The sequence below is a fragment of the Epinephelus moara genome, chromosome 14 (assembly GCF_006386435.1).
Source record: "Epinephelus moara isolate mb chromosome 14, YSFRI_EMoa_1.0, whole genome shotgun sequence".
Taxonomy (NCBI): domain Eukaryota; kingdom Metazoa; phylum Chordata; class Actinopteri; order Perciformes; family Serranidae; genus Epinephelus; species Epinephelus moara.
In genome coordinates, this window is record NC_065519.1 from 9447970 (window position 1) to 9474470 (window position 26501).

At 39.9% G+C, this 26501-nt stretch overlaps 4 protein-coding genes across 6 annotated transcripts in view; all 4 read right to left on the bottom strand.

Annotated features, from left to right (window-relative positions):
• The window catches only part of LOC126401223 (zinc transporter 2-like), an 11350-nt gene extending 5067 nt beyond the window's left edge, over window positions 1–6283 (bottom strand). The window contains exons 1-8 of the mRNA XM_050062343.1: window positions 6194–6283; window positions 5860–6068; window positions 3251–3397; window positions 2993–3146; window positions 2684–2894; window positions 1016–1121; window positions 798–932; window positions 341–500 (exon numbers count right to left, since the gene is read on the bottom strand). Of these exons, the coding sequence (XP_049918300.1) occupies window positions 403–500; window positions 798–932; window positions 1016–1121; window positions 2684–2894; window positions 2993–3146; window positions 3251–3397; window positions 5860–6068; window positions 6194–6258 (1125 nt within the window). The 5' untranslated portion in view covers window positions 6259–6283 and the 3' untranslated portion in view covers window positions 341–402. The remainder of the gene's footprint in view (window positions 1–340; window positions 501–797; window positions 933–1015; window positions 1122–2683; window positions 2895–2992; window positions 3147–3250; window positions 3398–5859; window positions 6069–6193) is intronic.
• Window positions 6284–6440: 157 nt separating this feature from the next.
• dnajc5gb (DnaJ (Hsp40) homolog, subfamily C, member 5 gamma b) lies at window positions 6441–18663 on the bottom strand. 3 transcript variants are annotated; one of them, XM_050061454.1, is made up of 6 exons: window positions 18490–18663; window positions 18026–18155; window positions 16121–16334; window positions 15803–15956; window positions 12914–12976; window positions 6441–9953 (listed from the first exon to the last, which is right to left on the bottom strand). In XM_050061454.1, the coding sequence occupies exons 2-6, from the start codon at window positions 18136–18138 to the stop codon at window positions 9901–9903; spliced, it is 597 nt and encodes a 198-aa protein (XP_049917411.1). In that variant the 5' UTR covers window positions 18139–18155; window positions 18490–18663; the 3' UTR covers window positions 6441–9900. The 3 variants fall into 3 exon arrangements, with proteins under 3 accessions (XP_049917411.1, XP_049917410.1, XP_049917412.1); XM_050061453.1 differs by having other exon boundaries at window positions 12914–12979; XM_050061455.1 differs by lacking the exon at window positions 12914–12976.
• Window positions 18664–20145: 1482 nt separating this feature from the next.
• Window positions 20146–23821, bottom strand: tp53i3 (tumor protein p53 inducible protein 3). The gene is made up of 7 exons (XM_050061452.1): window positions 23680–23821; window positions 22817–22892; window positions 22515–22688; window positions 22114–22381; window positions 21507–21719; window positions 20713–20909; window positions 20146–20587 (listed from the first exon to the last, which is right to left on the bottom strand). Exons 2-7 carry the CDS (start codon window positions 22868–22870, stop codon window positions 20399–20401), a joined length of 1095 nt encoding a protein of 364 aa, XP_049917409.1. The 5' UTR covers window positions 22871–22892; window positions 23680–23821; the 3' UTR covers window positions 20146–20398.
• Window positions 23822–26195: 2374 nt separating this feature from the next.
• The window catches only part of cenpo (centromere protein O), a 7829-nt gene continuing 7523 nt past the window's right edge, over window positions 26196–26501 (bottom strand). Inside the window, exon 6 of the mRNA XM_050062070.1 lies at window positions 26196–26331. Within this exon, the coding sequence (XP_049918027.1) occupies window positions 26222–26331 (110 nt within the window). The 3' untranslated portion in view covers window positions 26196–26221. The remainder of the gene's footprint in view (window positions 26332–26501) is intronic.

Sequence of the window (26501 nt, forward strand, 5' to 3'; positions counted from 1 at the left end):
AAAACCATGAAAAAAAGTCATAGTATAGCATGTCGTCAAAACCATGAAAAAAAGTCATAGTATAGCATGTCATCAAAAATCATGAAAAAAAGTCATAGTATAGTATGTCAACAAAAATCATGAAAAAAAGTCATAGTATAGTATGTCAACAAAAACCATGAAAAAAAGTCATAGTATAGCATGTCGTTCAAAATCATGAAAAAAAGTCATAGTACAGTATGTCGTCAACAACCATGAAATAAAGTCATAGTATAGTGTGTCGTTTAAAAAGATTATAGTGAAGTATGTCATGAAAAGGTCACAGTATAACACTCAGCTGTAACAGTAGAAGGTCACCTACCAGTGATGGAGGTGTCTCAGTCCTCATACAGTCCTCACATTGTGCCTTCAGCAGTCGTTCCTTTAACGCTCCACTTGGATTGTGACGCTGGAGAACCCAAACTCAGAGTGCAGGAGCTTTGAGGCCTTCATGAGGACGATCTGTGCATCAGCATCTTCCTCTGAGGACACAAACACAACATCTTAAAGTTCTGGTTTACAGTCATCTTAAACATGTGTCATAACTTTACAGCACAGCCTTGGTCTGTCCTGATATTTAATCAACAGAGACGCATCGCCAGAGATATCAGAGTCATCTCATCTAAATTCCTCTTGTAGCAAATACAGATTCTTTCCCCTCATCTGTCATTATGTGTTGTGATATTAGTCTACACAGGGTTTTAAACTTGACTATGTAACGTGCTGCTGTGCACCACCTCCCCTGCAGCCAGCCTGTGTGTTAGCAGTACTGATCTTACCTGTGACCACGTGGACAGAAAGCAAAGAGCGAGTCATGTTGAGGCTCCACACGTGCAGACTGTGAACGTCCACGACTCCTCTGACAGACAGCAGCAGCTCTCTCACAGCGCTGGAGTTAACGTGCTGAGGAGCTCCTGCAGACACACAGACGACACTGGGTAACACACAAACTACAGTCCTTACAATCATAATGTCCCCACAGGCAGAGTGTGTTTACCCTCCATCAGGATTCTGAAGACATCCTTTGTGACTGGAAGTGTAGTGGCAACAACAAGAACCGAGAACAGGAACGTGCAGATGGGATCTGCTACTTTATACTGAGGCTGTGAGGAGACAGATGTGATTAAAACAAATAATAAAAACACAGAACAAATCTTGGAGGACTCAAGACGATCTTTAAAAACAGTTCACTAAAGCTGCATTCACACCAAATCTGGCGTGGCAGAAGTTAACCAGAGTTGTGCAGCGGTTTGGGAGTCTCACTTAAAGGAATATTAAACCCACAAAATGACCATTTGTAAATCAGTCAGTCATAACTCCTGTGTACCCTTCTCCAGTAAAAGTCAAGAGCATCTGTGTCATCCTTTATAACTCTTTAATTCAAACCCCACATAAAAATATTACCCAGACTGCTTTCTTCCAGCCTCCACTTAAGTGTTTTTCTCACACATCTCCATGGAAAACAGCACATATATTGACTTACTGATTTAGTGGGGCCTCGTTTCACAACAGCAAAACTATATCAGAACAGTTTAACTGTTTATATCTTAAGTTCTGGTGTTAAACACAGCAGCATAATGCACACTTCATTTCTACTTTTTAATTGCTTTATATTTACACACTTTTCTCTCATAGTCTTATTCTCATGTCTTATAATTCTCTATTCTTTACATTGGCACGACTGTAACAAATCATAATTCCCCCTCAGGGATCAATAAAGTATTTCTGATTCTGACTGAATGAGCACCGATCATGAGACTGGATTAATGAGACTAACTGCACAAACTGTGAGACAGTTGGTCAACAGGGGCCAGCTGCACAGAGCACCTTAAGTTGAGATTTTCCTTCAAGTCTGACTTAATGTTTCCTTGAAAAAAAAAAAAAAAACAGTTGCACAAAACATTTTCAAGTCCTCTTCTTAAGGTTTCCTGAAAATATTTATTAAAAGGATTTAAGTTTTTCTCCTTATCTTGGTCTTACACTTAAAGAATTGCTTAAAGTCTGTTAAACTGCTGCACAAAGAACCTTAGGAACCAAAGTAAGGACAAAAACAAATCACCTCTGACTCCATCTTAACTACAACATGGTTAACTCTATGGGGATAAATGAGAAAAATCAAGGCACCTCGAAAAGAGTGGCTGTGCAGAGTGGAGAGAGAGCCAATCCTCCCATCTCACCAACTCAGTATTTTGACTTCTGCAACTCTGTTTAGTATGACTGTGCCACAAAACACACAAACAAAGTGAGTTTTCTCCTTCTACACACAAGCTGTTAAAACATATTTTCTTTTACTCACCGTAATATTTAATGATAGAAAGAGACTGTATTGCTTGTTCCTGTGGAGTGTGGATGTCTCGCTGGTCTGATCACTAATTACCATGATTGGGTGCAGCTGTGTGTGTGCCCCCTCCCCACTCCCACACCTGTTTGTGTGTGGTCTAATGAGTATTTACAGAGGTGCAGTGGTCACTTTGGTGATCTCTAAACTTTTCCTCCAGCGCCATCATCTGGTCGAAATGTGTCTGATACTTTAGCTCATGACCAAATACCTGCAAAGCTAATGGTGTTCCCATCATCCTCAGCTGTACTTTGTGTTCAGTGCTAATTATCAGAACATTGTATTATCTTAGATGTTGCTCCCTGTAGTGTTTCACCTGGCACTGACCCAGAAGTGGATGACAGTAGCAGCCAGCAGGACTCCAACACTTTGCACCAGATCTCCCACCACATGGATGAAAGCTGCTTTCACACTAGCGTTGCCGTGGCTGTGATGGTGGCTGCTCCCCTGACGCCGTTTGTCCGTCTGCAGCCGGCTGGCATTAAACGTGTGACTGTGGCCGTGTGACGCTCCGGACTGATGGAGGATCAGGACCATCCTGAATAAAAGTACAAACTGTTTTTAAAGTGCGTCTGATCCCTGCTGACCCTCCTGTACCTGACACAAGAACAATGATGGTGAGCTCATTGTACTCACAGGACGTTGACCGCCACAGCACAGCCTGAGGTTATGAGCATGATCTGACTGTCGATGTCATAGTCTCCGTCGGTGATCCTCTGGATGGCTGATATGACGAGCACTGCTGTCACGGCCCAGACTGACACTACTGACAGCAACATGCCCAGAATCTCTGTTTGACACAACGACTGAGTCAGACAGGACACACAACGTTCATAAACTATATCAGCTTATAGTACAGATACTGTATATTCTGAACTATTATTTGGGTGTCACCTGCTCGATGCCACCCAAAGGTCATGGTGTGTGTTTGAGGCCTGGCTGAGATCCACAGAGAGAAGATGCTGATGACGATGCTGCCAAAGTCAGTGAGGAGATGAGCTGCATCCGTCATGATGGCCAGACTGTGAGCAGCGTATCCGCCTGCAGAGAAGAAGAAGAAGGTGTATGTGTGAATCAGGGGAGTGTTGAACACCAGGCTATGACATCCACTGTTTGTTTTTTCATAACTGTGACCAAGATCCTAAAGGTTTTAGATCTTTTACAGTGTAAAAATACACTTGCCTGTTTTCTCTGGTAGCATTTCTGTATTCTATTTCTGTATTCTATAGTCTCGCCCTAATCCTGTTCCGCCAAACCTGTCTCATGCTGTGCCAGCACTGTAGGAAGGTCTGTCTGACCCCACCATTGTTCCACACTAAGGGGAAAAATGCTCTGGGTTGTTTGCATTTCTTTAAACCAATCACAGCCATCTTGGGTGGTGCTAAGCCCAGGATGCAGTGTCAGTGCCCTTACAAAATAGTTTAAAAGGGAACTTGTTTTGGTGGAACATTTGCATGTAAGAAGTCGATACCCGCAAAAGTAAACACAACCTATAACCAGAGGTGGGTAGAGTAGCCAAATACTGTACTCAAGTAAGAGTACTGATACTTTAGAACAATATTACTCAAGTAAAAGTAAAAAGTAGTCATCCAAATAATTACTTGAGTAAGAGTAAAAGAGTATTTGGTGAAAAAACTACTCAAGTACTGAGTAACTGTTGAGTAACGTCTGATTTATTTGTAAAATAAGAACATGGACGTAATCAATCAAAAATAATAATCTGCAAATTCACGTATTTTAAACGATACCCCTTTAACTAAAACAAAAATAAATTAAATCTTTACAAACATAACATAAATCAAGGCACAAGAAACACAAATATATTATTATATATACTGCACATATATATATATGTATATATGTAATTATGTACTCAGAGGTGGGTAGAGTAGCCAAATATTGTACTCAAGTAAGAGTATTGTTGCTTTAAAACAATATAACTCAAGTAAAAGTAAAAAGTATTTTGCAATAAAACTACTCTGAAAAGTACAATTTATCCAAAAGGTTACTCAAGTAAATGTAACTGAGTAAATGTAACTAGTTACTACCCACCTCTGCATATAACTTAAAAAGACATTTTGTCATGTAGGTTGCCAGATCAGAGGCTGTTGTTTTATGCATAGCGCTCAAACGAAGTGTGTTGATGTGTATCGATTTTACCAATTTTATCATGTGGTTTTGTCTTTACATGCTAAATCACAAGAAACTAAAGCTCGCATATAACGGTAGCTGAGTAGAACGTTTAATATAAAAAGTAGATGTCATCTAGATGTATTAAAGCTTTAGATGGTAAATTATAAAAATAACTTTTTGTCATATTTTTTGAAACTGTCACTACATTCACACAGTAGTACATCAGACAGATAATCTGTTAAAAAAAAAAAAACATTTTTTTTTTTCTGCCTCCTCCTCCTTGTAGAGCTTCTGATGGCATTTGCAGGAATCCACCATATGTAAATGAAATCCAACAATTAGAGCCGAGGCGTCACTAACGCAGCTGTCAATCATGTCAGTCACTGCTCATGAACTGTTTTCAAACTGTTAAACGAGGCAGCGCTGATCAAATATGAATTGATATTGTTACTGCATTATATATTTCTCGCTTCAAAAACACATTTTAAAGATATTTTTGGGCATTTTTTGCCTTTAATTGACAGGATAGGTAGGCGTGAAGGGGGAGAGAGAAAGGGAAAGACATGCAGCAAAGGGCCACAGGCTGGAGTCGAACCTGGGCCACTGCTGCAACAGCCTTGTACATGGGGCGCCCGCTCTATCCACTAAGCCCCCAAAAACACATTTTAGTGTACTGTTTAGCTGTAGAATGAGAGAGTTCCCTCCAGTCACTGGGCAGTACTTCAATCGACTGTCTTCAAAATGGCAGCCGGGTCACAAACATTCTCATTTTACAGCTAAACAGTACACTACAATATATTTCTGAAAACATCTGTGGTGAGAAACAGGCAACACAGTAACAGAATCTTTATTCGTATTTGATCAGCGCTGCCTAGTTTGACAGTTTGACTGTAGTTCACAAGCCATGAGTGACAGCTGCATTCAGGACTCCGCCATTAGAGGCACAATAAGTAGGCAGGGTAACAAGATGTTTTTCACAGACCTTTTTGTCTAATGTACTTCTGTCAGGATGTAGTGAGAGTTTCAGCAAATATGACTTAAGTTATTTTCATAAAAGTTACCAGCTGTAGCTTTGACCGACAGAAAATGGTAGTTCTCAAGTACAGTATGTCAAAACTTGACTTAACCCAAGTGCCTGAGTACTTTTCCTTCATATGACTTTGTCCTGAAGCTCATTACCAACATCAACCACCACCACTTTTCATTGTCCAGCTGCCAAAGTAATTCACATTTACAATTTCTTTTACTGACAAAATGAAGAGTAATTCAGGATCCAACTATCTACCATCTGTTTAAAATTCATTCATAAAGTATCTGGTACACTTGTGGCAGGCTGAAGTCAGTTATGACAACGTTTTTTTCCATCTTACCAATCACTTCTCCGGTCATGAAGACAAGGCTGACAGCACAGGCCATTAAAAGCCTCCTTCTGGCCGAACGTCTCACGTCACTTTCAGCCACTGACATGGAGTCGGTCTGTTGGCAGAGCTGGTCGGGCTGCCACAGGCCGTCCACACTGGAGGCGTCTTCACTGGACTCTGATGCAGAGTCTGAATTTGTGTCCTCTGGAAAACTCATCCTGACAGAGGACACAACTGTGAACGTATACACTTAAGACAGTCTGAGTGATTAAATATGTACATGAGCAAATTAAAAACCACCTGTGATGATGTGGAGCTCATATAAATAAGAATAAAAACAAACCATCTAAGAGGCTCCAAATGAGTCGCAATCAGCTGTTGTTTCTCTGAATCCATTGATGACTCCATGTTTTCAGGGGCTGCCTGTAAGTTTAACATTAAAGTGAAGCTGGACACTTTGCCACCTGCTCCAACCTGTGTTATCTCACAGAGGTGGAGCACGACAGGAGCCAATGGCAGGTGACGCAGCTCAGAGGTGCCGCTCACTGAACAGCTAACGGTTAAAATTACAGGACAAACTTTAGGACAGTTTCAGTCTCACCCAAGTTTATTTAATCAGACAAACATTTCATTTTACAGAAACAAAAAAACTGGGAATGTTTAGACATAATACAAAATATATAACATTTCTTTTTAACCTAAAAAAAATCCCACTGAAAGGCACTTTTATGAAGTTTTCATCAAGTATACAAAACTGACTTTTACATACATTTCTGGGGTCGTTTAAACTTTACAAAGTCGGGACTGTCTGTGAAAGTCATCCGAGAAGAACAGATAAAATGCAAAAGATGACACACATTTATTATTTAGATTTGTACCAAATGTACAAACCCACGTTCCTACACCCAGCAGAGATAAAAAATATAATACAAACATGATGAGAGATGACATAATTTAAGGCGTTATCCTAATATACACTCAATTTATCATAAAACTTCCAATCAAAAATATACCTCTGACTTTACATAAAAACATGATTCCTGTACGGAGCGTAATTTCACGCCACATACAGGTGATAAATCATCTCACACACCACAGAGAGATCACTGTCTTTGACAGAAGGCCTCAACACATCGGAGAAAATTCACGCAGAACATTTGGCAATAAATCAAATCAGTACGTCGTCTTGTCGTCGAGTCAGGTTGGTTTTAGATTGAAGTGTAGGAAAAGTGTTTTTCATGGTATATCAGATGATTTGTGGGAGCTTTATCAGTACAAGGGCTGGGTACAGTTAAAAAAATACAATACCAGTGCCCTTAAAGTGATACCAATACCAGAGTACTTCATTGGATACCTTTATTTATCCACTCTATTTGATACCCATCATGTGAGTGGAAACATTCAGCTGCTGAAAATGCCACCAGAAGCCACAGGCATTTTGGTGTCATCTCGGCACGCCGAACTGCCACCTGACTTCACCACACCACAGACTGTATGGGTTGTAGCTGCTGCGGTCGTGGGCCAATCACATGCTGCATTAAATCAAAGAACGCTTGCGGCGAACCCTTACAAAGTCTTTTTTTTCTAGATCTGGGTACAGAAAGGATCGAATGCAGGTATCGTTTAACTGGAGAAGTTCTGATACTACTTGGTATTGGGTTATTTCAGTCGATACTTTAAAGATACAGAGCACAGGTACCCAGCCCTAATCAGTACCGTCTTGAGGTAACCTTACGTGCAGGTACAGTGAACTAACCAACAGTACTACTAGCATCTCTAAAGAACTAGCTCAAAATATTGGGAGATAAGCTTACTGGCTTTCTTTATGAGCGTTAGATGAGATGATAGATACCATTCTGTCTGTGTGTTATGTGAGTATGGAGCTGGAGGCAGAGGAGAATTAGCTTACCTTAGCATAAATACTGGAAACAGGGAGGAACAGCTAGCCTGGCTTCATCAGAGGTAACAAAATCTGCCTGTAAAAACGCCTAAACAAACGACATACAATGTGTTGATTGGTAAAACTTAATCTGTGATGTGTAGCTGTGGTTTAAGGGGTTTCTTAATAGGTTATCTATCTGCCCTGTGCTTCTCAGCGGGGTGTCGTCAGGTGGGAAACCTCACAATGCAAAAGAAAGCGAGCATTAGAGGTGCATTTATGAACGCGACTTGCTTTCCCCCTGCTTCCAGTCTTTATGCTCAGCTACACTAATCACCTCCCTGCTCCAGCTCCATACTAATTTAACTACCAGATTCAGACTTGTTTCAGTCAAACCATGTCATAATTACAAGACAAAAACTCTTGATTTCTATCCAATTCTGCTCTTCATAACATGGAGGTGCCTAAAAAGCAAACAAATATGAACCCCTCACATCACCAAAGTCTTCTGTTGTGTTGTTGTTTGCAACTCACGGCACTTTTAAAGGAATACTTCACCCAAAAACTGATCATTTTTTTATCAGTTACTCATCTTATTTTACCTTAAATTCATAAAGAACACTTTGTTTTCAAGCATGCCTCCACGGTGAAAAAAACTGTATCAGTAAATCAGTTTACAAACTCTCACACAACTCATGCAGTATAATCCAAGTCTCTTTTATCCAGTCTAAGCTTGGCTGGGATCCATTTTATCATACCTTTCTGAAATTTCACAGGGGTATACCGTATATGACCATACTGATGTGCGGAGCTACTGTTTTTTTCCCTCTGCGGTCTCTCTGCCATTCCTCACAGGCTGTTTGCAGTCCTGTAACGTTATCCCTCTCAGATGCTACCTTTCTCAGCTCAGCTGCCTGTTTCACCCGAAGAGACTGACCTCTGGTGGCGCGTGACGTGTGCTACATTCATCATCAATACAGCATCTCCATCGCCATCCATCCATTTTCAATCGCTTATCCGAAGCTGTGTCGCAGGGGCAGCAGTCTGAGCAAAGCACCCCAGAGGTCCCTCTCCCCAGCAACCCTTTCCAGCTCCTCCTGGGGGACCCCAAGGTATTCCCAGGCCAGATGAGATATATAATCCCTCCAGCGTGTTCTGGGTCTGGCCCGGGGCCTCCTACCAGTGGGACGTGTGTGGAACACCTCTAACTGGCGGCAGGCAGAGTTCAATAAAAAGATGAGCGCCTGTATTTTTGACGGTAATGAAAATCAGACCGTGGGGATTTCTAATGCCATTTTTTGGATTCTTCGTTCACCTAAAAAAGGATTCCTCACAAATTCAAGCTGACACGAGGTGAGTAGCTGATATACAAATGATCACTTTGCTGGTGAAGTATTCCTTTAAAAGACTCTGCAGCCATACGACTCTCTTGAGTTGAAATGACGTGAAGTGACAAAAGTCGAAATCTCATCTAAATGGCATCTATTATTCCTGTAATGCCTCATCAGCATTACATTATTAATTCTAACTGTGCTATTTACAGGCTGCCAGCCAAATACACAACAGTGCACACAAGTCGACATTCAGAACATTTTAAATACATCGTTTGATTTAGTCACAATATTCTGTACATCTTTTCAATAAGCCCTTTAGATTGTCTCCACTATATGTGCAGCATGACTGAACACCGCGAAAGTCTCAGAGTGGTTGGTTTCTAAAAGTCCGGAAACAGCGTATAATGTTGTATTTAAAAAAAACATTAAAAACATTTCTAACCCAGCAGCCATCTTGAGCCAGAATACTCTCAGACCACTGTGGCAGCTTCAGGATTTTAAACATGATTTTGAGATATTAAAGTGCACATGAAAAAAAAAACTCACTCCAGAGCTTTGATCTGCATGGCTTTGTCATTTCTCACTGCAGTCCAGATACTACCCAATATTTAAAAAAAAGGTTAAAAAATAAATATGGCAATTAGATCAAAGACAAAACCACTGGCACCAAAAAATATGGCAGAATCAGGTCGCTGCTTGATGCATTTAAACAAAACCGCCTTACAGATGACGCTTTTCTGCCACATTTAACCTCAATGTTTATTCTCATCATCTCTGAAAATGATCAGTGCAGCTGCTGATGGTGACGTGGTTTTATCAGGTCTCCACTCACTTGGTTTATGAGGTGCCACTGGCGGCATGAGGCTGGACCACGATCGGTGCGTTCTCACCTGCAGGTGTGGAAAAAAGTGAATTTTTAAGTTTCTACACTTTCATTTATTTCTCAGAACAAGAAGAAAAACAGAGCTGTTTGTTTCAAATGGAAGAAAATGTAAATCAAGATAACCTCAACCACATTAAAATGCCGCTTATATGTTGATGCATCAGTAATACTTATCTAATAATTTGACATTACACTGTGACATCCTGCTGTCTTTTGATAGTGTAAGTACATCCTCCTCCTAATACATCTGCAATTCTATGCAAATAAAACAACTAATGTAACACTTTAACTTTAGTATTGCTGTAGATATTGTTGTTATATTATATTGTTGTATATTGTTATATTTCTAGTTAGTGTAGTTCTGATTTTTTGAAGTAGTGTTGTATGAGCTTTTTATCCATGGCCAGTAGCCCCTTTTACACTGCCTGGTTAAGGTGGGAATATTCCACCTTGACGTTCTGTATGTAAGGGTGCTTTCACACCTGCCCTGTTTGGTTCGGTTCAATCGAACTCAAGTTTCGTTTGCCCCCCAAGTGTGGTTCGTTTGGGCAGGTGTGAACACAGCAATCACACTCAGGTGTGCACCAAAACAACTGGACCAAGACCTTCTTGAAGAGGTGGTCTCAGTCTGATTACAAACGAACTCTGGTGTGGTTCATTTGTGGTGAGAACATGTTCCGACCTGGATCTGAACCAACTGCAGTCACATGACACATTGTTTGGGTTAAACATGAGCATGTTACAGTCCTGGAGGATTATTAATGTGCACCTCCTCCTGTACTGCCTTAATATGCACATTCAGCACATCCAATGCATCAAAACATTGTTTTCTAGTTGGAGCCGCGCCTCGTTTTCAAACTGTATGGTTTGACTAAAATGAACAATGACAGCAATATAGTCCACGATGAGCAGCGCTAAAATCAACCTGCGTAGTTGTCCCTCCATTGTGACATTAGAAAGTGTCACATTTATCTTGCAAGTGTACTCTTCTTCAACGTTTGCTTTACTTCCTGGATTTTTCCCACATGGAAATTCTGACCAGTCAAGAGCAGCTTTGTCACAAGGCATTTAATCTGGTCCACTTGTAAATGCTGCCATGAGAACATGAACCAACTCTAGGCAATTATACAACTTTGTAACAGAATAAGTCCCTGATTCAGACAAAGCAAGACAACTCTAGTTCTGAAAGCACCCTAAGGTACGATTGCAGAATGGGGGGACAGAGTTGTCACAGTTCTGAGTCATCACGGGAGGTAGTAACAGCGGCTGCCTTGTACAAACAAGAGAACAGGAGGAGGCAGAACAGGAGTGACATTTTGATGATATGTTATGCCTGCAACCCACCTCTGGAGATTTAAAAAGTAGCTGTTAGCAGTTAGCGGCTAACTCAAAGAAGAACAGCGGCCATAAATGTCTACAAATTAGGAAAATAATGAGATTTGGGAGCTCCTTACCATTTGAGCAGTGGATGAGATCGGCTGCCATATGACAGGGACAGTAAATGATTGTTATGCCATGTTTTGCCATTGTCATTGTTTATAAAGCACTGCAGATGTGTATGTTACATGTCGCACTAGAGGCTGACACTGTTGTGTTATGTGTCATGCCTGTCACCGCTCTTTTGATTCCGCAATGCTGGCATGCTGTCTAAAATGTCACACTGGAGCGTAATGATACCGACATCATTTGGGTCTGTGTAAAAATGCAAAGGCAACATAAAGAAGAGACTTTGTGGCTGCCCTATAGCGCGAAACTAAGCAACGTCCTACAGCCACCTAATAAAAATCAATATCCGTTTAAGTGTACGCTATATTTAGAATATTTTTTAACTGCTTTAACCTTGCTTTCAATCAAATTCTGACAGGGAACTGACGCACTTAAATCGCTCTGTAACAACAGTAATTTTACCTCACAGAGCACAGGAGCTGACAATCTACCGCTGCCTCGATCAAGTATTTTGTTTGCGTTACTGTTTGACTTTGGTGTTTTAAAGGTTAGTACAGATTCAGTGAAACGTTTTGCTGCTTCCCTGTCCACAGCAGTACATAATTATTTATCTTCCGTGTCCGTACTCCTGCCTGCTTCTCCAAACTGGGGGCGTGTCGACCGACATCTATTGTAGGCAATACACCAACTATAAATAAAAACTTCATACAAGCCCACTTCAAAAGATCCAAACTATCCCTTTACGTAAATTACATGTCTTCCAGAACTGGCATCAGGTGTAGGATTTATATTGGTGAACCAACCTACAAGAGAGTGTAACTGTGTGACGAACCATGTCATACAAGCACATAGAAATATTCTCAAATGGTTTTCATTAGTTCACAGATTATGCAGCATTGAGTAGCAGAGGAGTGGCATCAATGTTAGAACAAAACAACAGCTTAAGATGGAATAAGCAGCACAAAAAAACTTAAATCAATATTGTTGTTTATAGTAGCTTCAAGATCAGTGGTTCTCAAACTTTTTGGCTCATGAATCTTTAAACAGTTAAGGAATCATTATCAATCAGAGGCACACAACTTCTTATATTTTTGAGAAAATCTGAATAAATGGGGACGATAACATGTATAATAAGTAGAAATATGTAGATAAATGATTGTGTGTCTTCTCTGAAATGATCTTAACTCCCAGACTGAGAACCACTGCTCTTGATATTAAGCATTCACAGTTTAGTACAGTGTTTTTCCCACTGTGCTAAACATAGATAACATTATCAACAGTGATAATAATAAGCAAGCAAAGTTATTAATAAGCAACAGGCAACGCAGGTCATAAATTCCAACTTCAATACAGCAGCATCCTGCAGCATGTAAAGGAGTAAATGTTAGTATGTGATTTGGCAAACACACAGACCACGCCTGGTGGTGTTAGAAGCTGTCGAGACATGAGCTCCTCCACGGTGAACTGCGCTTCGTGTTGTGCAACATTAGTGAAGCAGCACAGAGGACAGGTGAACTTTACCTGGAGAGGTATCGACTTTATCTGAAGCGTCGGCGCTCGGCTGAATAATTATTACATGGTCTCCTGCTGTGAAACAAAATTTAACACTGAGCAAACCCACGCTGACAGAATCATAAAATACAGAGACTGAGATCTGAGCAAGAGTTAAAGGAATAGTTCAACAGTTTGGGAAATACTTTTAACTGATACAATATTACACAGACTCGCACCATCCTACTTATCACTTCTAGTCACTCCTCATATACTTGCTTAGAGCTCTACGATCCCAAAATGCCGGTCTCCTGGCTATTCCAAGAACAAATAAGACATCAGTAGGTGGTGCGGCCCTCTCTTACCAAGCACTTCTCCTTTTGAATTGTCTTCCTACCCAAATTTGAGAGGCTAGTTCAGTCGACTCATTCAGAAGTAAACACATCTCTTTGCGTTAACCCTCAACCTTAGTCTGCCCCAAATACTAAACCACAGTTATGCAACTCATACTCATAGTCATAGTCTACGTGCTCATGGATACATATATGCACTGTGTGTTACACATTTCTGTCTGTGTTTACAACATATGTTTATCTTACTTTTTATACGTTTTTGTGTTTTGCTAATGTTGCTCACTGATCTTTTTAGATGTGACACACCCACTACTAGTCTTATTATTCATATTTCTATAATTATTGTTATAGTATTTACTGTTTTTATTGTTGTTGCTGTGCATCTCTCCCTCCCTCTCTTTCTCTCTGTCCCTCTATGTATCATTTTGTCATATGGATTACTGTAATTTCAATATGTTGATTTGTCCCATATACACATGACATCTATTGCATGTCTGTGTGTCCTGGAAGAAAGATCCCTCCTCAGATGCTCTTCCTGAGGTTTCTATCATTTTTTCCTGTTAAAGGTTTTTTTGGGGGCGCTTTACAATATCCGCTGTGAGGGTCCAAGGACAGAGGGATGTCGTATGCTGTAAAGCCCTCTGAGCCAAATTGTGATTTGCGATATTGGACTTTATATATGACATTGTAACTGAACTGAAATCATTATTTGCACAGGCACGCTTTGTGATACTGGGCTGTAATTAACTTTGACTTGACTTGACATGACTTAGAAAATATGCTTATCCACTTTCTTTCTGAGAGTTAGATGAGAAGATCAACACCACTCTCATATCAATATGGTAATTCTGAAGATGGAGCCAGTAAATCGTTCGCTTAGCATAAAGACTGGAAACAGGAACTGGTCACAAAATCCACCTACCAGCACCTCAAAACCTTATCAATTAACACGTTACATCTTGTTCATTAAATCAGCACAAAACTGAACATCTCCTCTTTGACTTAGTCTTTGCCTGTATTTTGCTGTGTATGTTGTACTGTACTATTGTGTTGAATTACTCCATGCTCAGTAATCTTGCACTTTCTGTTTTAATTCTTGCACTTTCTGTTTTAATTCTTAAAGTCTAACCAGGGCATTGCATCTACTTTGTATTTCACATATGAAGCAATATCTTATGCATCTGTCCTAGACAACAAGTAAATAAATAAATGAAATGTAAAAATGACCATGGTCTCTTGAGGCTACATGCCAGACTGTCTCTTGGATGGGAGCAGTAACTTTCTGAAGTCTGAGCTGACTGCATGACGACTGTTAGCTTTGAGCAGAGCCAGGCTAGCTTTATGCTAAGCTAACTGGCTGCAACTTTATATTTAGTTGGGATGCACAATAACATCATCCTATACATATATACGTCATTGTATGTATAGCCGAAATTGGCTTTAAAATTAAACATCAGAATCCGCCAAATGGCTGATAATATCTGTACGTCATCAGTATCGACCACTATCAGCTTTAAAATACATTTTTATAATCAGCATGCATCAACATCCTTTTTCTTAATTTTTAATTTCTTTTTCTCCATCTGCTGGTGGGCCATCACAATAAGAGTATGCATGCATAACATGATGTTAATTCCACAACAGAAGAGACTTGATTATCACTAAAACAAGGCGGGGAAAATGGTGGATTTATTGATATCGGTAACAGTTATCGGTCAAATGAGTTGTTACATATCAGCAAATCAGATATCAGCACAAAATCCAAAATCGTGCATCTCTAATATTCAGTGTGCAGAAGTGAGAGTGATATCGATTTCCTAATCTGAACCTAAGCAAGTGTATTTCCTAAAATGTCAAACTATTCCTTTAAACTCCATCAGGTTTAATTGTTCTGTATAAGTCTCTTTGACCAAAACACAAAGCCTGAAAACTCAGAAAATAATTTAAAATTATCCCCAACAAAATTACTTGTCTGTTTTTATTCACTTTCCAGCAAAGTATTATTTTCATCACTTCTCAAAAAAGACATTTAACTCAGCTAAACTGCACGACAAGGGAGCTTCTGTGCAAACGGCATCAGGTAGTTCCTAATTTAGACACTTGATGCGTCCAATTTACAAAAATGACATTTTCCTGTCATGTGTTGTCTCATCTTTCCACAGAAAGCAACATATTAAACTATATAAATGAAATGCAAACTGACTAACTGGAGCTGTTATTCCTTTCCTGTTCTTTGACAAACAAGTATTCATAATAAACACTATTAATAGAATATTTTTATGTATAATCAGGTCACTGTGATGTTGTTTTAGTCTTGAATCAGATTATTCTGGATTATGTATCAGGACATTTTCATATATCCAATCCTACATTTCTCCAGGAGAGATTAAAAATAATAAACCAAGAGAAAAAAACCTGCATTTAGTTTCTGTTTAACTCTAACATGCACTGTGATGCAACAGATACCAACTAGACAATACAATGAGATTTTCCAGATGTACTTTGTGCGATCAGCAGCAGATATCCTTTACAAGCTGAACTGAAGCCAAAGAACAAAGTCCCTCACCTGCATCCTGCTCTCTGATCTCTGCCTCCAGGTCCTCAGGGTCCATGTAGGGGTAGTGTTCCTCGTCCTCTGGTGCTTTGCACTTCCCACAGCAGAAACAGCAGCAGCAGAAACAGCAGCAGCAGGTGAATATACTGCAGCACACCACGAGGGCCTGAACACAAAGGAAAGGGGATCAATGTCAGTGTATGTGCTATTTGTACACAAAAATTTACATCTGCTTCCACAAAAATAAAGTATTAAATTGCATGAAGGAAGACATTTGCTCAATGTTCACTTGTTGCACCTGCAGAATTTTAAAACCACATTCCCTCTCACCTTGAACCAGCACTTGGACATAAGGAAACAGTATTTGACGCTCTCATCGCCGAACTGCTCGGCCACGTAGAGTCCCATGGATCCATACTCGTCGTAGATATTCCGTTTGTTTTCGTCACTGAGAATAGAGTTGGCGTTGTTGATCTCCTTGAATTTCTCAGCAGCCTCTGGGTTGTCTAGGTTCTTATCAGGGTGATGCCTCAACGCCAGTTTCCTGGAAAAAAGTGAATGATGGTCAGAAAATGCAACTGTCTTTGACACTACCGCAGTGGGTGTTAAAGGATCGCCGTCATCTACAATTCAAGATATCATGACCTTAATAACTTAAAAAATAGATCCTAAATTTGTTTTCTTCACAATGAGTAATTGATATACAAATGCTCATTTGGGGGATGAAGTATTCCTTTAAAATGTTTCCACAATCTCCTGGGGTTGTACAAATGGCTGCCCTCCCTTTTATTAGCATAGGCAGAAGTAGCATAACATTACACTTCTATAAAAAAGAAAAAGGGTCTCTGTGCATTCAGACTGAATATAAAACAAATTCTAACTTCACGGACAGGACTACTGGACTGACTGGGGCAATAAATACAAACAGACACCTGCCCAGTTCACCAGTGGTTCTCCTCACACCACAACTCAGTTTCTCTCCGATGGCCCTTGTTTCGCCTAATTCTTGGCTGTTCCTGGTCTCTTGGACGCCTAGCTGGTGGTCCGTCATAGTCATATGAATATACATTTTCGACCTCTTCTGTGTCAAAACTAGCACTTATATTCATATCTGCCATTGTTTAAATGACAAATATGCCACTCTCACTGATGTTACGTCATGCCCAGTTTGTCTTTTTTAATGCAGAAGTAAAAATTTCTTACAAGATCGACTCCAGATGTGACTGAAGTGAGTATTTATGTACATTTCTTTTGAAAATCTAGTGTACACATCATTTGTCTACACACTGATTTACTGGGGTGCTTAACCTGCAGGTTGCTCTTTAAACATAGAACTGTTTAGGGCATAAAAGGAGGTCAACCAATCACAGTGTCACCTCTCATTCCTTTTTAAAATAATAATAATAATATGTCAACAATATGATATGGCACACACCTACCTCAAGGTTGAATGAATAAATGAAGAAAACATATTTGGCCTTTTTGTTCACTCCTGATTTGATCTTATGACTTAATACCTTGCAGTAATTTCCTTCATGAACGTTTGACTTGACTTCTCTCTAATCATTCATTAGAGGGCATTTTTTAGCCCAGGACTGAATACCTCTGCTTTTCAAAATCAAATCTTAACACAGAGTAGATGCAAATGTGTAAATATGATGAATGAGTGTGGATGAGGGGTTCACTATGGAAAATGTTGTCCCCTGCCCATATTTCCTAATGGCTGGGCTGTCCCTGTGTGTAAACAGCAGAGCGTACGCGCATTAAGAACCTGCCTACCTCGGTGCATCTTGCTATTTCAACAAGGCACACTTAAAACAGCAAGAAAATACTCTGCTATTGACTTTAGACCAGGTTTTTGTTGGTCAATGGTGCAATTCTGCTGCCTCAAAAAAACAACAATCTGTCAACCACACACCCGACCACACCTCAGTTTGAGACGTACACAACCATGGGCACATGAAAATGAGAACAGTGTGTGGAGTAGAGATGACAGCGGGTGATAGGGCCCCAAGACTGCAGCCTTATGTAACCTGTATGTCATCTGTGCCTACTTGTGTCATCTTAAACATGTTAGTTGAGTTTTGCAAAGTCAGTTTATGAGAAACTGACATTTTATAGGCTAAATTCAAGCGAGGTAAAGGGGAAAAACACACTTTATGACTTAATTCACTCCTAATTCAAAGTATGTGCTCTCTCTCACATGAACAGACTCATTAATGTGTATGGACACACCTGTACGCCCTCTTTATTTCGTCTGGAGATGCTCCTTTCTCCAGCCCCAGGATCTTATACAGGCTGTCTCCTGCTGTTGACATCTTGCGCTGAGGTCTGTTTGGGTCCTCCATGTTTCAGGATATGGCGGCTGTGACATGAAACAAACACAAATACCTCCAGTTTGAGTACAAACACACAAGTGAAGTAACTTTAATGACTCATGAGCTCGGTGAGGAAGTAAATAAACCACATTAATGTGAAGCAGAGCATGCTGGGAGTCCGGACAACACATGGTAACAATTATATAACTATACTTTAAATTAGTTACATAAGGAACTTTGTCTTAACTCAAACATTTAGCTAGGTTTACTTCATGTTAATCCCACAGGTTAAACCCTGCGGGGTCACAACACAACTGCTAAATTAACAGACTTAGCTAACTTTAGCTCGAGGAGGAAAGTTGTACGGTAACTTCTACGTACCGGACGAATAAATATGGTTGTTGGTCGAATCATAGAGTCCGAAATGTGTCCGTCGGTTGTGTTAAAGTTTGGTCCATGAAATGAAGCGGGTACTCGGTTTCTTCTATAACTTCTCTCCTCATGACCCGGAGAAAAACTTCAGCGGCGAAGCAGGAAGTCCGAGACAGGAATGAACGCTGTGACGTCATCTCTCAGTTTGCGGCGCGCGCGGATGCGTTTCAAATACGCAGGATGTAAAAAATTAATAAATGACATTTGTATGTATCATCAAATAACATTAAATATATATTAAACATTTAATAAATATCAAAAAAATATTAAATTACAATATTCAGTGTTTTCCTATTTTTCTGTGCATTACTGAATTTTATATAAATATATATATAGGTAATTAAATATTATCCACCAAAACATCCACGGTCATTTCACAGTTTTTAGTGTTCTAATTGTACACATAATCTGTCACTGTCAATAAAAATCTTACACAGTGTATGTACAGTATATAGATATAAATACATGCACATACTGTGATCATCCACTCTATCTATATAGTCTATATCAGTGGTTTTCAAACTTCTTGGGCCCAAGACACACCAAACTTACAACATAAATGCTTGTTTATATTTACTGTTAAATAACAATTGACAGCCAACCATAACTCATGAAATATTTATTAACAAAATGATTCAAGAATGCATTTAAAACTACATCAAAGCACCAATAACACATCCATTTAAACAGGAAGTAATGTAAGATAATGAGATGTGTCTCATACTTATAATTTCCTGATGCGAATGGTGACAAAAAGCTTCCCTGTAAGGTGTTTTTTTTTTTTTTTTTAAATCAAATTACAATAAATCTTTAATGTAGAATTTGCCTCTTTATAAGGAAATGGATGCACACAACATACTGATACAGTCAGTAAAAAATTCATTCACAACTTGCCAGTCAACAGGCCCAGTTGAATATCACTTTATACTACTTTATACATCTACGCCAGTGCTTTTATTTGACATCAGTTACTTTGCAGACAGATTAATACATAATATGAATCAACAACTAAATTATAATGTTTTATAATAGATAAAGATACACAGTAGAATATAAAATTAGCTCAATTTTTTAGCCCAATTCAATGATTCAAGCTCCAAAATCTAGAGGGTTCCTCTTTTGAGGAGCATTAAAATAACCACCACAATTTTATTCTTATATTCAATTTTTTTTTTAAACAAGGTATTTTTATTAGCAATTCAATAAAGACATACAGAGTTCTAATAAAAAAACACAGAACCGATAAGAACAGAAAAAAAATCAACACAGGAAACACTGGTCTGGCTTTGTTTCTCAGACAAAGCCAGACCAGTCAAAGTGAATCCGAGAAGAAAGAGATTAAAAAAAATAAATGATGAGAAATTAACTTATGTGACATAAGTAGAGGAGTACAGCATGTTTCATTACAAATTTTCAGCTTTCATATTTGCATATTCATATTCAATTTAAATTAGAAAATGTTTGACAGAAGAATACTGACTTTACCAAAGCATTCTTTTAATGGTTTTCTGTAATATTTTGTGAAGTACGTGATAGTACTTTGTACAATATCTGTGCAGAGGAGAGTCATTGTGTGTGCCTTTAATCTTTAGTATGAACACAAAGTGTAAGTAAATATGTAAAGTTTATTTTTGTAGCACCTTTCACAGATACAGAATCACAGTACTGATAATAAACATTTAGTAGTGGTTATTCATGTTGTTACAGATAAAAAAAATCATCATCGGACTATTAGTGGATGAATATTTAAAATCAACTTTTGTATTAGATAAATAGTTTTCAGATAACACTGTGTTGGTAGATTGTCTGACATAAATCAGAGTAATTATATTTCTGTCAGTGTCACTGCAGCTGTTCATCACTGACTCTGTGGAACCACATTAATGACGATCTTCCCCGTGTTCTTATTGGCCTCCATGTGCCTGTGAGCGTCTGCGATGTCCTCCAGGTTGAAGGTGCTGTCGATGACAGGCCTCAGTGACGCTGGCTGGTCTGAGAAACACGGTAACACCCTGTGTGAAAACGCCTTCACAAGCTCTGCTTTGTACTGTGAAGGGAAAATGCAAAGTGAGAGTCGGGCTCAGTAACAGACATGTAAATACATGAGATTTGTCAGCGCTGTCGACATGAGTCAGCATGTTCACAGTGTGTCACCTCTGACTGGATTCTCACCTGGAGGCTGCGAGAGCGGAGGAGGCTGCAGAGCAAGTGGCCCCGCTTGGCGAGCAGTTTGCCCAGCAGATCTCCATTCACCGACCTGCCCCCCATGGTGCCGTACAGCACCCACCTGCCGTCAGTGGCCAAAGAGCTCACATTCTGCTCCCAGTTAGACCCACCGACGCAGTCGAGGATGATGTTTGCTCCTTTGCCTGTGAAATTACAGTTAGGCCTGTTAGTGACGCAACTGAATTGTGCAAGACCAAGATATTTAATCTGCAGTTCCTCATTTGACCCTAACCTGTCATCCTTTCTTTGGTCTTTTCTATTTTAATTCTCATGAGTGACACAGCCCTGTTACACGAATTATTTAAAACATAATCCAGATTTCTATACACATGTAAGTCTGGTGATATTTATGTTTTCTTACAATCATTAACTGATCCTGAACAAGTTTTGTCTGCACAGCCAAAGTCTGATATATCTGATTCCTCTGCACCACAGAGCTCCAGTGTTTTATGGTGATTTTGACTCAATCCCAAACACACCGTCCTGCTGCCTGTAACACTCACTAGAGCACCTGATGTGTATTATTCCGCAGCTGAAAATAGTCCCTAACAAATGCACAATTTCCCCGTTCGCATAACATTCACTAAAACCTACAGTGCCCAGCTGTTTTAAGAAGCTACTTTTAGATTTTCACCCAGACAACTGCCGCTCACTGGATAGTTTCTCTTTCGGACCATCCTCTGTAAACCCTAGAGATGGCTGTGTGTGAAAATCATCATCTACACATCTACACCATTCACCTCCTGTGAAGTCATGAACTCCCTGTGCGAAGCTCTCCTCTTTGTAATTGAACCCAGCGGCTGCTCCCAGATTCTCCGCTATCTTCAGTTTTTCTGCGCTCCCAGCAGTAACGACGGGCACGGCACCAAACAGACGGACCAGCTGAACAGCAGCTGTGCCGACTCCGCTGGCTCCAGCGTGAGCCAGAACTACTTCACCCTCCTTCACCTGAGCTGTGGCAGAAAGACAGATGGCAGCACAACACAAGTACAGAATTTAGTATTTCCAATCTGTTAATTATAGGAAGAGGGGGAAAGGTTGTATAAAAGTAAGCAGCATCTAAAAGAAATTAGTACTTAATTATCCTCACATTTATTCATTTTTTTTTTTAACATCAGTTTTAATTTCTTTAGAGCACCACAAGTAGTCTAATTTTTAGGAAATGCCAACTTACAATTTCAATTATTTCAATGATTATGATATAGTTTTAAACCCCTTCAATATATGTAAGAGGTTTGATATGAAAACAAAACTAAAAATGCCTTCACACATAAAATAAAGACAAAGGGGGGACATTTAGGCTGCAAGGAATACACACAGATGGCACAACAGACACGGTTGTCGTACCTACAAAAGCGAGCAGCTGAAAAGCGGTGAGCCAGGCCTCTGGGATCGCAGCCGCCTGGCAGAGAGTCAGATTAGAGGGGACGGGCATGAGAAGCTGCTCTGGCACAGAAACATATTCTGCATATCCTCCTCCGGGGAGCAAAGCCATGACCCGCTCATCTAGCCTCCAGTCTCCTTTCACCCCGGGGCCCAGAGTATCCACAGTGCCAGCCACCTCCAGGCCTATGATGTCACTCTCACCTGGGGGAGGTGGGTACAGTCCTCGCCTCTGTGGGACACAGAAGAACATTACTGCACTGTGAGCTGTGATTGCTCCAGAATGTGACACATGAACTTAAAAATATTTAGCAGGACAACAGGAGATTGTGGTGCACATACACTCAGTGAGAACTGTGTTATACCTGCAGTAGGTCGGCCCTGTTGAGGGCAGTTGCGTGAACTTTAATAAGGACTTCTCCATCTTTCAGCTGAGGTCTGGGGACACTTCGCAGCAGTAAATTCTCCGGTCCTCCTGGTACGTCAACACACACTGCACGCATCATCTTTGAAAAGCTCGAGCAACACTTGTGCCAGGCCTGTGAAAGGACAAAAAATATGTTTGATTTAAAAATGTAGTGTTGAAACAAATCCCTGTCTTGAAACTGAACTAAACTTATTTCCACTTTATATGACCAGTTTTACTTTTTCTGTTTCAAACACTCACTGTGTGGCAGGGGTTTCCCAGTAAAAATCTTCCGGTGTGCAGGATGTGATGCATTTGATAGTTTCAGCTGCAGCAACTATGATGATAAAAGAAAAGAAAAGGAAAATTAGAAGGTTATTAACAGAAGCCACATCTGAACAGATCCAGAGCACCAGTTCTTACAGACACTAATTTCTGTCTTACAATATAGCGTAATTACATATGTGATCCCTGAGTAATGGTGGGTTGGGTCAAGGGGTCAGAGAACCAAACTTTCAAATCCAAGCAGACCTATGCCATCAAATTTTGAGCACAAAAAGGTTGTTTTTAAAACAACAATATGATTTTTGTTGGAACTTCCTTATATAGGCTGTGAAGGGCACATTATTTAAAAAAAACTTTAGGAACCACTGCTCTAAAGAATGAAAATGAAAAACACATGTAGATGAATTTTGGCCCATTTGGCTTCCCATACTGCTGCAGAGTGAACTGTTGCCACACAGACAGCTAACTGTGGTGAACACAAGTGTGAATAAGAGCAAAACTATTTAGGAGAAGAAGAAAAGAGGAAGAGGAGGAGAGAAGAGGAAGCAGTTGTAAAAGTACTGTAGTCCAGTAGTGATTTGACGGAGGGTCAGTGAACTTCCATGATTACGTCACATAGTAATGACCCGTTACGCAATGTCAAAACATCCAGACGTTCAGACTAAAAGTATCTGTGAGTCAAGCGTCTATAGAAACAGATGTTAATATGAATTTAAGGCAGGGTTATAGAAGAACATGCACCAGTTTATATAAATCACAGGACAGTTGATAATTAGACAGAGTGTTTAACCTTCTATGTTACATTTAAATCATGTTAAAGCATTAATAAATGAACGTACCTGTCAGAGATGTCAGCAGTTCATCAGCTTTGAAAAAACTGTGAGAGTTTTGGGGAAGTTTAGTTGTGCCATCATGCAGACTGGGCCCCAGTTTGGCGCGGGAGGCGTCAAACCAGCAGAGGGAGGTCTCTCTGACACATGACGGGCACGTTAAAGAGATACTGCACCAGAAAACGTGATTGTCATACTGCTCAGGGTCATAATGTCCTGATATGTGACTGTTTTCTGGCAAAACAAGTCAAATACAAGGGAAATGTAGGAATGAATCCTCCATCAGATCCTGGTAGTGTGAACAGGGCTGCAAATAATGATTATTAAAATTATTTAGTTCCATTAAATGTCTATATGTCAGCATGCAATATTAAATAATAATTGTAATAATAAAAATAAATGTAATTTATATTGCACATTTCAAAACACGTGTCACAAAGTGCTTTACAAGGCAAATTAAAGCAAGATAAATGACGCAAATATAAAAACAACAGAAGAATTAAAGCAGAGCAGCACAAAAATATCAATAACAAATATAGTAAAGTGGTAAAATAAGGCAATAGAAACAAATATGTACGTAAACAAACACATGCATACATGTATTTAAATATATACTTTGCAAACATGCTTCACCACACATACTGGTACACATAAATATACAGTATTGAGACATTATAAAAAAATCCATCCAAATAATTTTTTAAAAAAATGTTAAGATTTTTATTCACTTTTTCTCCCATCAACATCTTCAAATGTCTTGTTTATACAATTAAGTTACATTATTAAAAAATAACAAGAAAAATATTGTACATTTGGCAGATTTTGTGTCTAAATTAAATTTTCATGACCTCAGTATTGGTAAAATTCTAAAAATGTATTATGATTAAAATATTCCAGCACTTTCAACTAGGACCACAAACAGTGAAAATCCTGTGAGAAAGTTCTTTATTTATTTATCTTTAAATTCGTACTTTTGGGGTGGGGGTGGATCTTTGTGGTTTTAAATACTCTGCAGATGTACTGAGATTTTGTTCTTGTGTCCTTTTGCCTGTTTGTGGATGTATGTATCAGCCAAAACATTAAAACCACTGACAGGTGAAGTGAATAACAAACATTGTTCTGCTGGGAAACCTTTGGTTCTGGCGTTCATGTGGACACCCCCTGACATGTTCCACCCACTCAAACACTGTTGCAGACCAAGTACCCCCCTCATGGCAACAGTACTAACTAACCCTAACCCTTGGGACCGGGTCGACACCTTGAGCTTTTTGTCACGCTCGACACGCCATTTCTAAACCGTTTTTGTATTGTGTGCTGTGCTGCTTTTTTCTGCTGGGGGGGCACTGCCATTGGGGCATTGTTACATAAACACATACTGGATGTGTGTATGTCTTTGTTTATTGGTGTTAAAATCAATATTGGAAAAAAATAAAGTGCTACAGCTGCATAAAATGAGAGGAAACATGATCTCTGAGTACTTTTCACAAAGTGAGTCATTGTTATTTATTGTGTAAGCTGCAAGAAGCCTTCTGACTGCACGACATGTTGTAATTTAATCTGTTTAAGGAATGTCAGTTCACAATGACCAACAATCCCATCCACTTTACTTCAGATATAATAGGCTATTATGTTACGCACGCTGAGACAGTCATAGCAGCAAACACACCTGTACAGCAGAGCGCTCTGGGGGACAGCAATCAGGTAAGAAGACGACATCATCTGCTTTCATTTAAACAGAAGAAGTGACTGACTCAGTGAAAGAGGTTGGTTTAAAAACACGTATTTCTCCCCTCCAGCTTTCTGGTGTATGATGGATAAAAGTTTGAGGGGAGCTGCTCTGCTACAGAGGGATCTGAGAGTGCTGAACCAGAAGGAGGACAGGGACCTCCAGCATAAACTCAACATGCTGGACAGACAGTTCAAGTACACTCGCAAAATGCTGCAACAAAGACGAGACTCGATGATGAACGAACAGCGGCGAGTTCTGATGGTGAAGGTGGTCGAGCCTAAAGCTACAGTCAACATCGCTATGAGTGAAATTGAAGAACGCACATGTGAAACATCTGACGGTACAAGACTGTTCTCCAGCAAATCCCAGTATCACAGCACAGGAGGTGAATTGGTGGAGCAGAGTCGGTCGATATCGGCTCCACCGCCGTCACTCACACCTGTGAGTTCAGTGAGACACAGAGGAAACATCCAGAGCAGCCTGTCGCTCATGCAGATGAAGAACATCGCAGCCATAGACTCGATTTCAGAGAAGGAGCTGGCCAGGCAGCGACAGGAAGCCCGAGAGGAAATGGAGCGGCTGAGACAGTTTCAGATGGAGACTTTACACAAGAGGGTGGCGGCGTTTATAGAAAAGCTCAAGGACAAAAGAAACATGGAAATACAAGTGAAACCTCCGTAGAGGAACCTGAAAGTTTGGAATCTACCAACAGTTTCATACCTCAACATTTACAACATCAAGGAAAGTTTAACTAGCAGTGTTTCATTATAAACAATGAGAATGTGCATGTTTTTTAACAGTTTAATTATATTTATGAATAAGTTACACAATGTTCCCCATCTTTCTCATGGTTGTCAAAGCTTTGTGCACAGGGGTCTCCAACAGCAGGCTGTGGTTTTTCTTCCACTCGGGGGAATCGGGAAGCTCCTTGTCTGAAAAGGAAATATTAAAAGGGAAGGTTGGTTCGTAACACCTGCGTTACCATCTTACTATACAATGACGAAAACTCTGTCTGTGGGTGTGTCTGTTCCACGTTTTTCTCCTCACTGACTTGGTCAATCCATGTGAAATTTGGCACAGTGGTAGAGGGTCATGGGAGGAT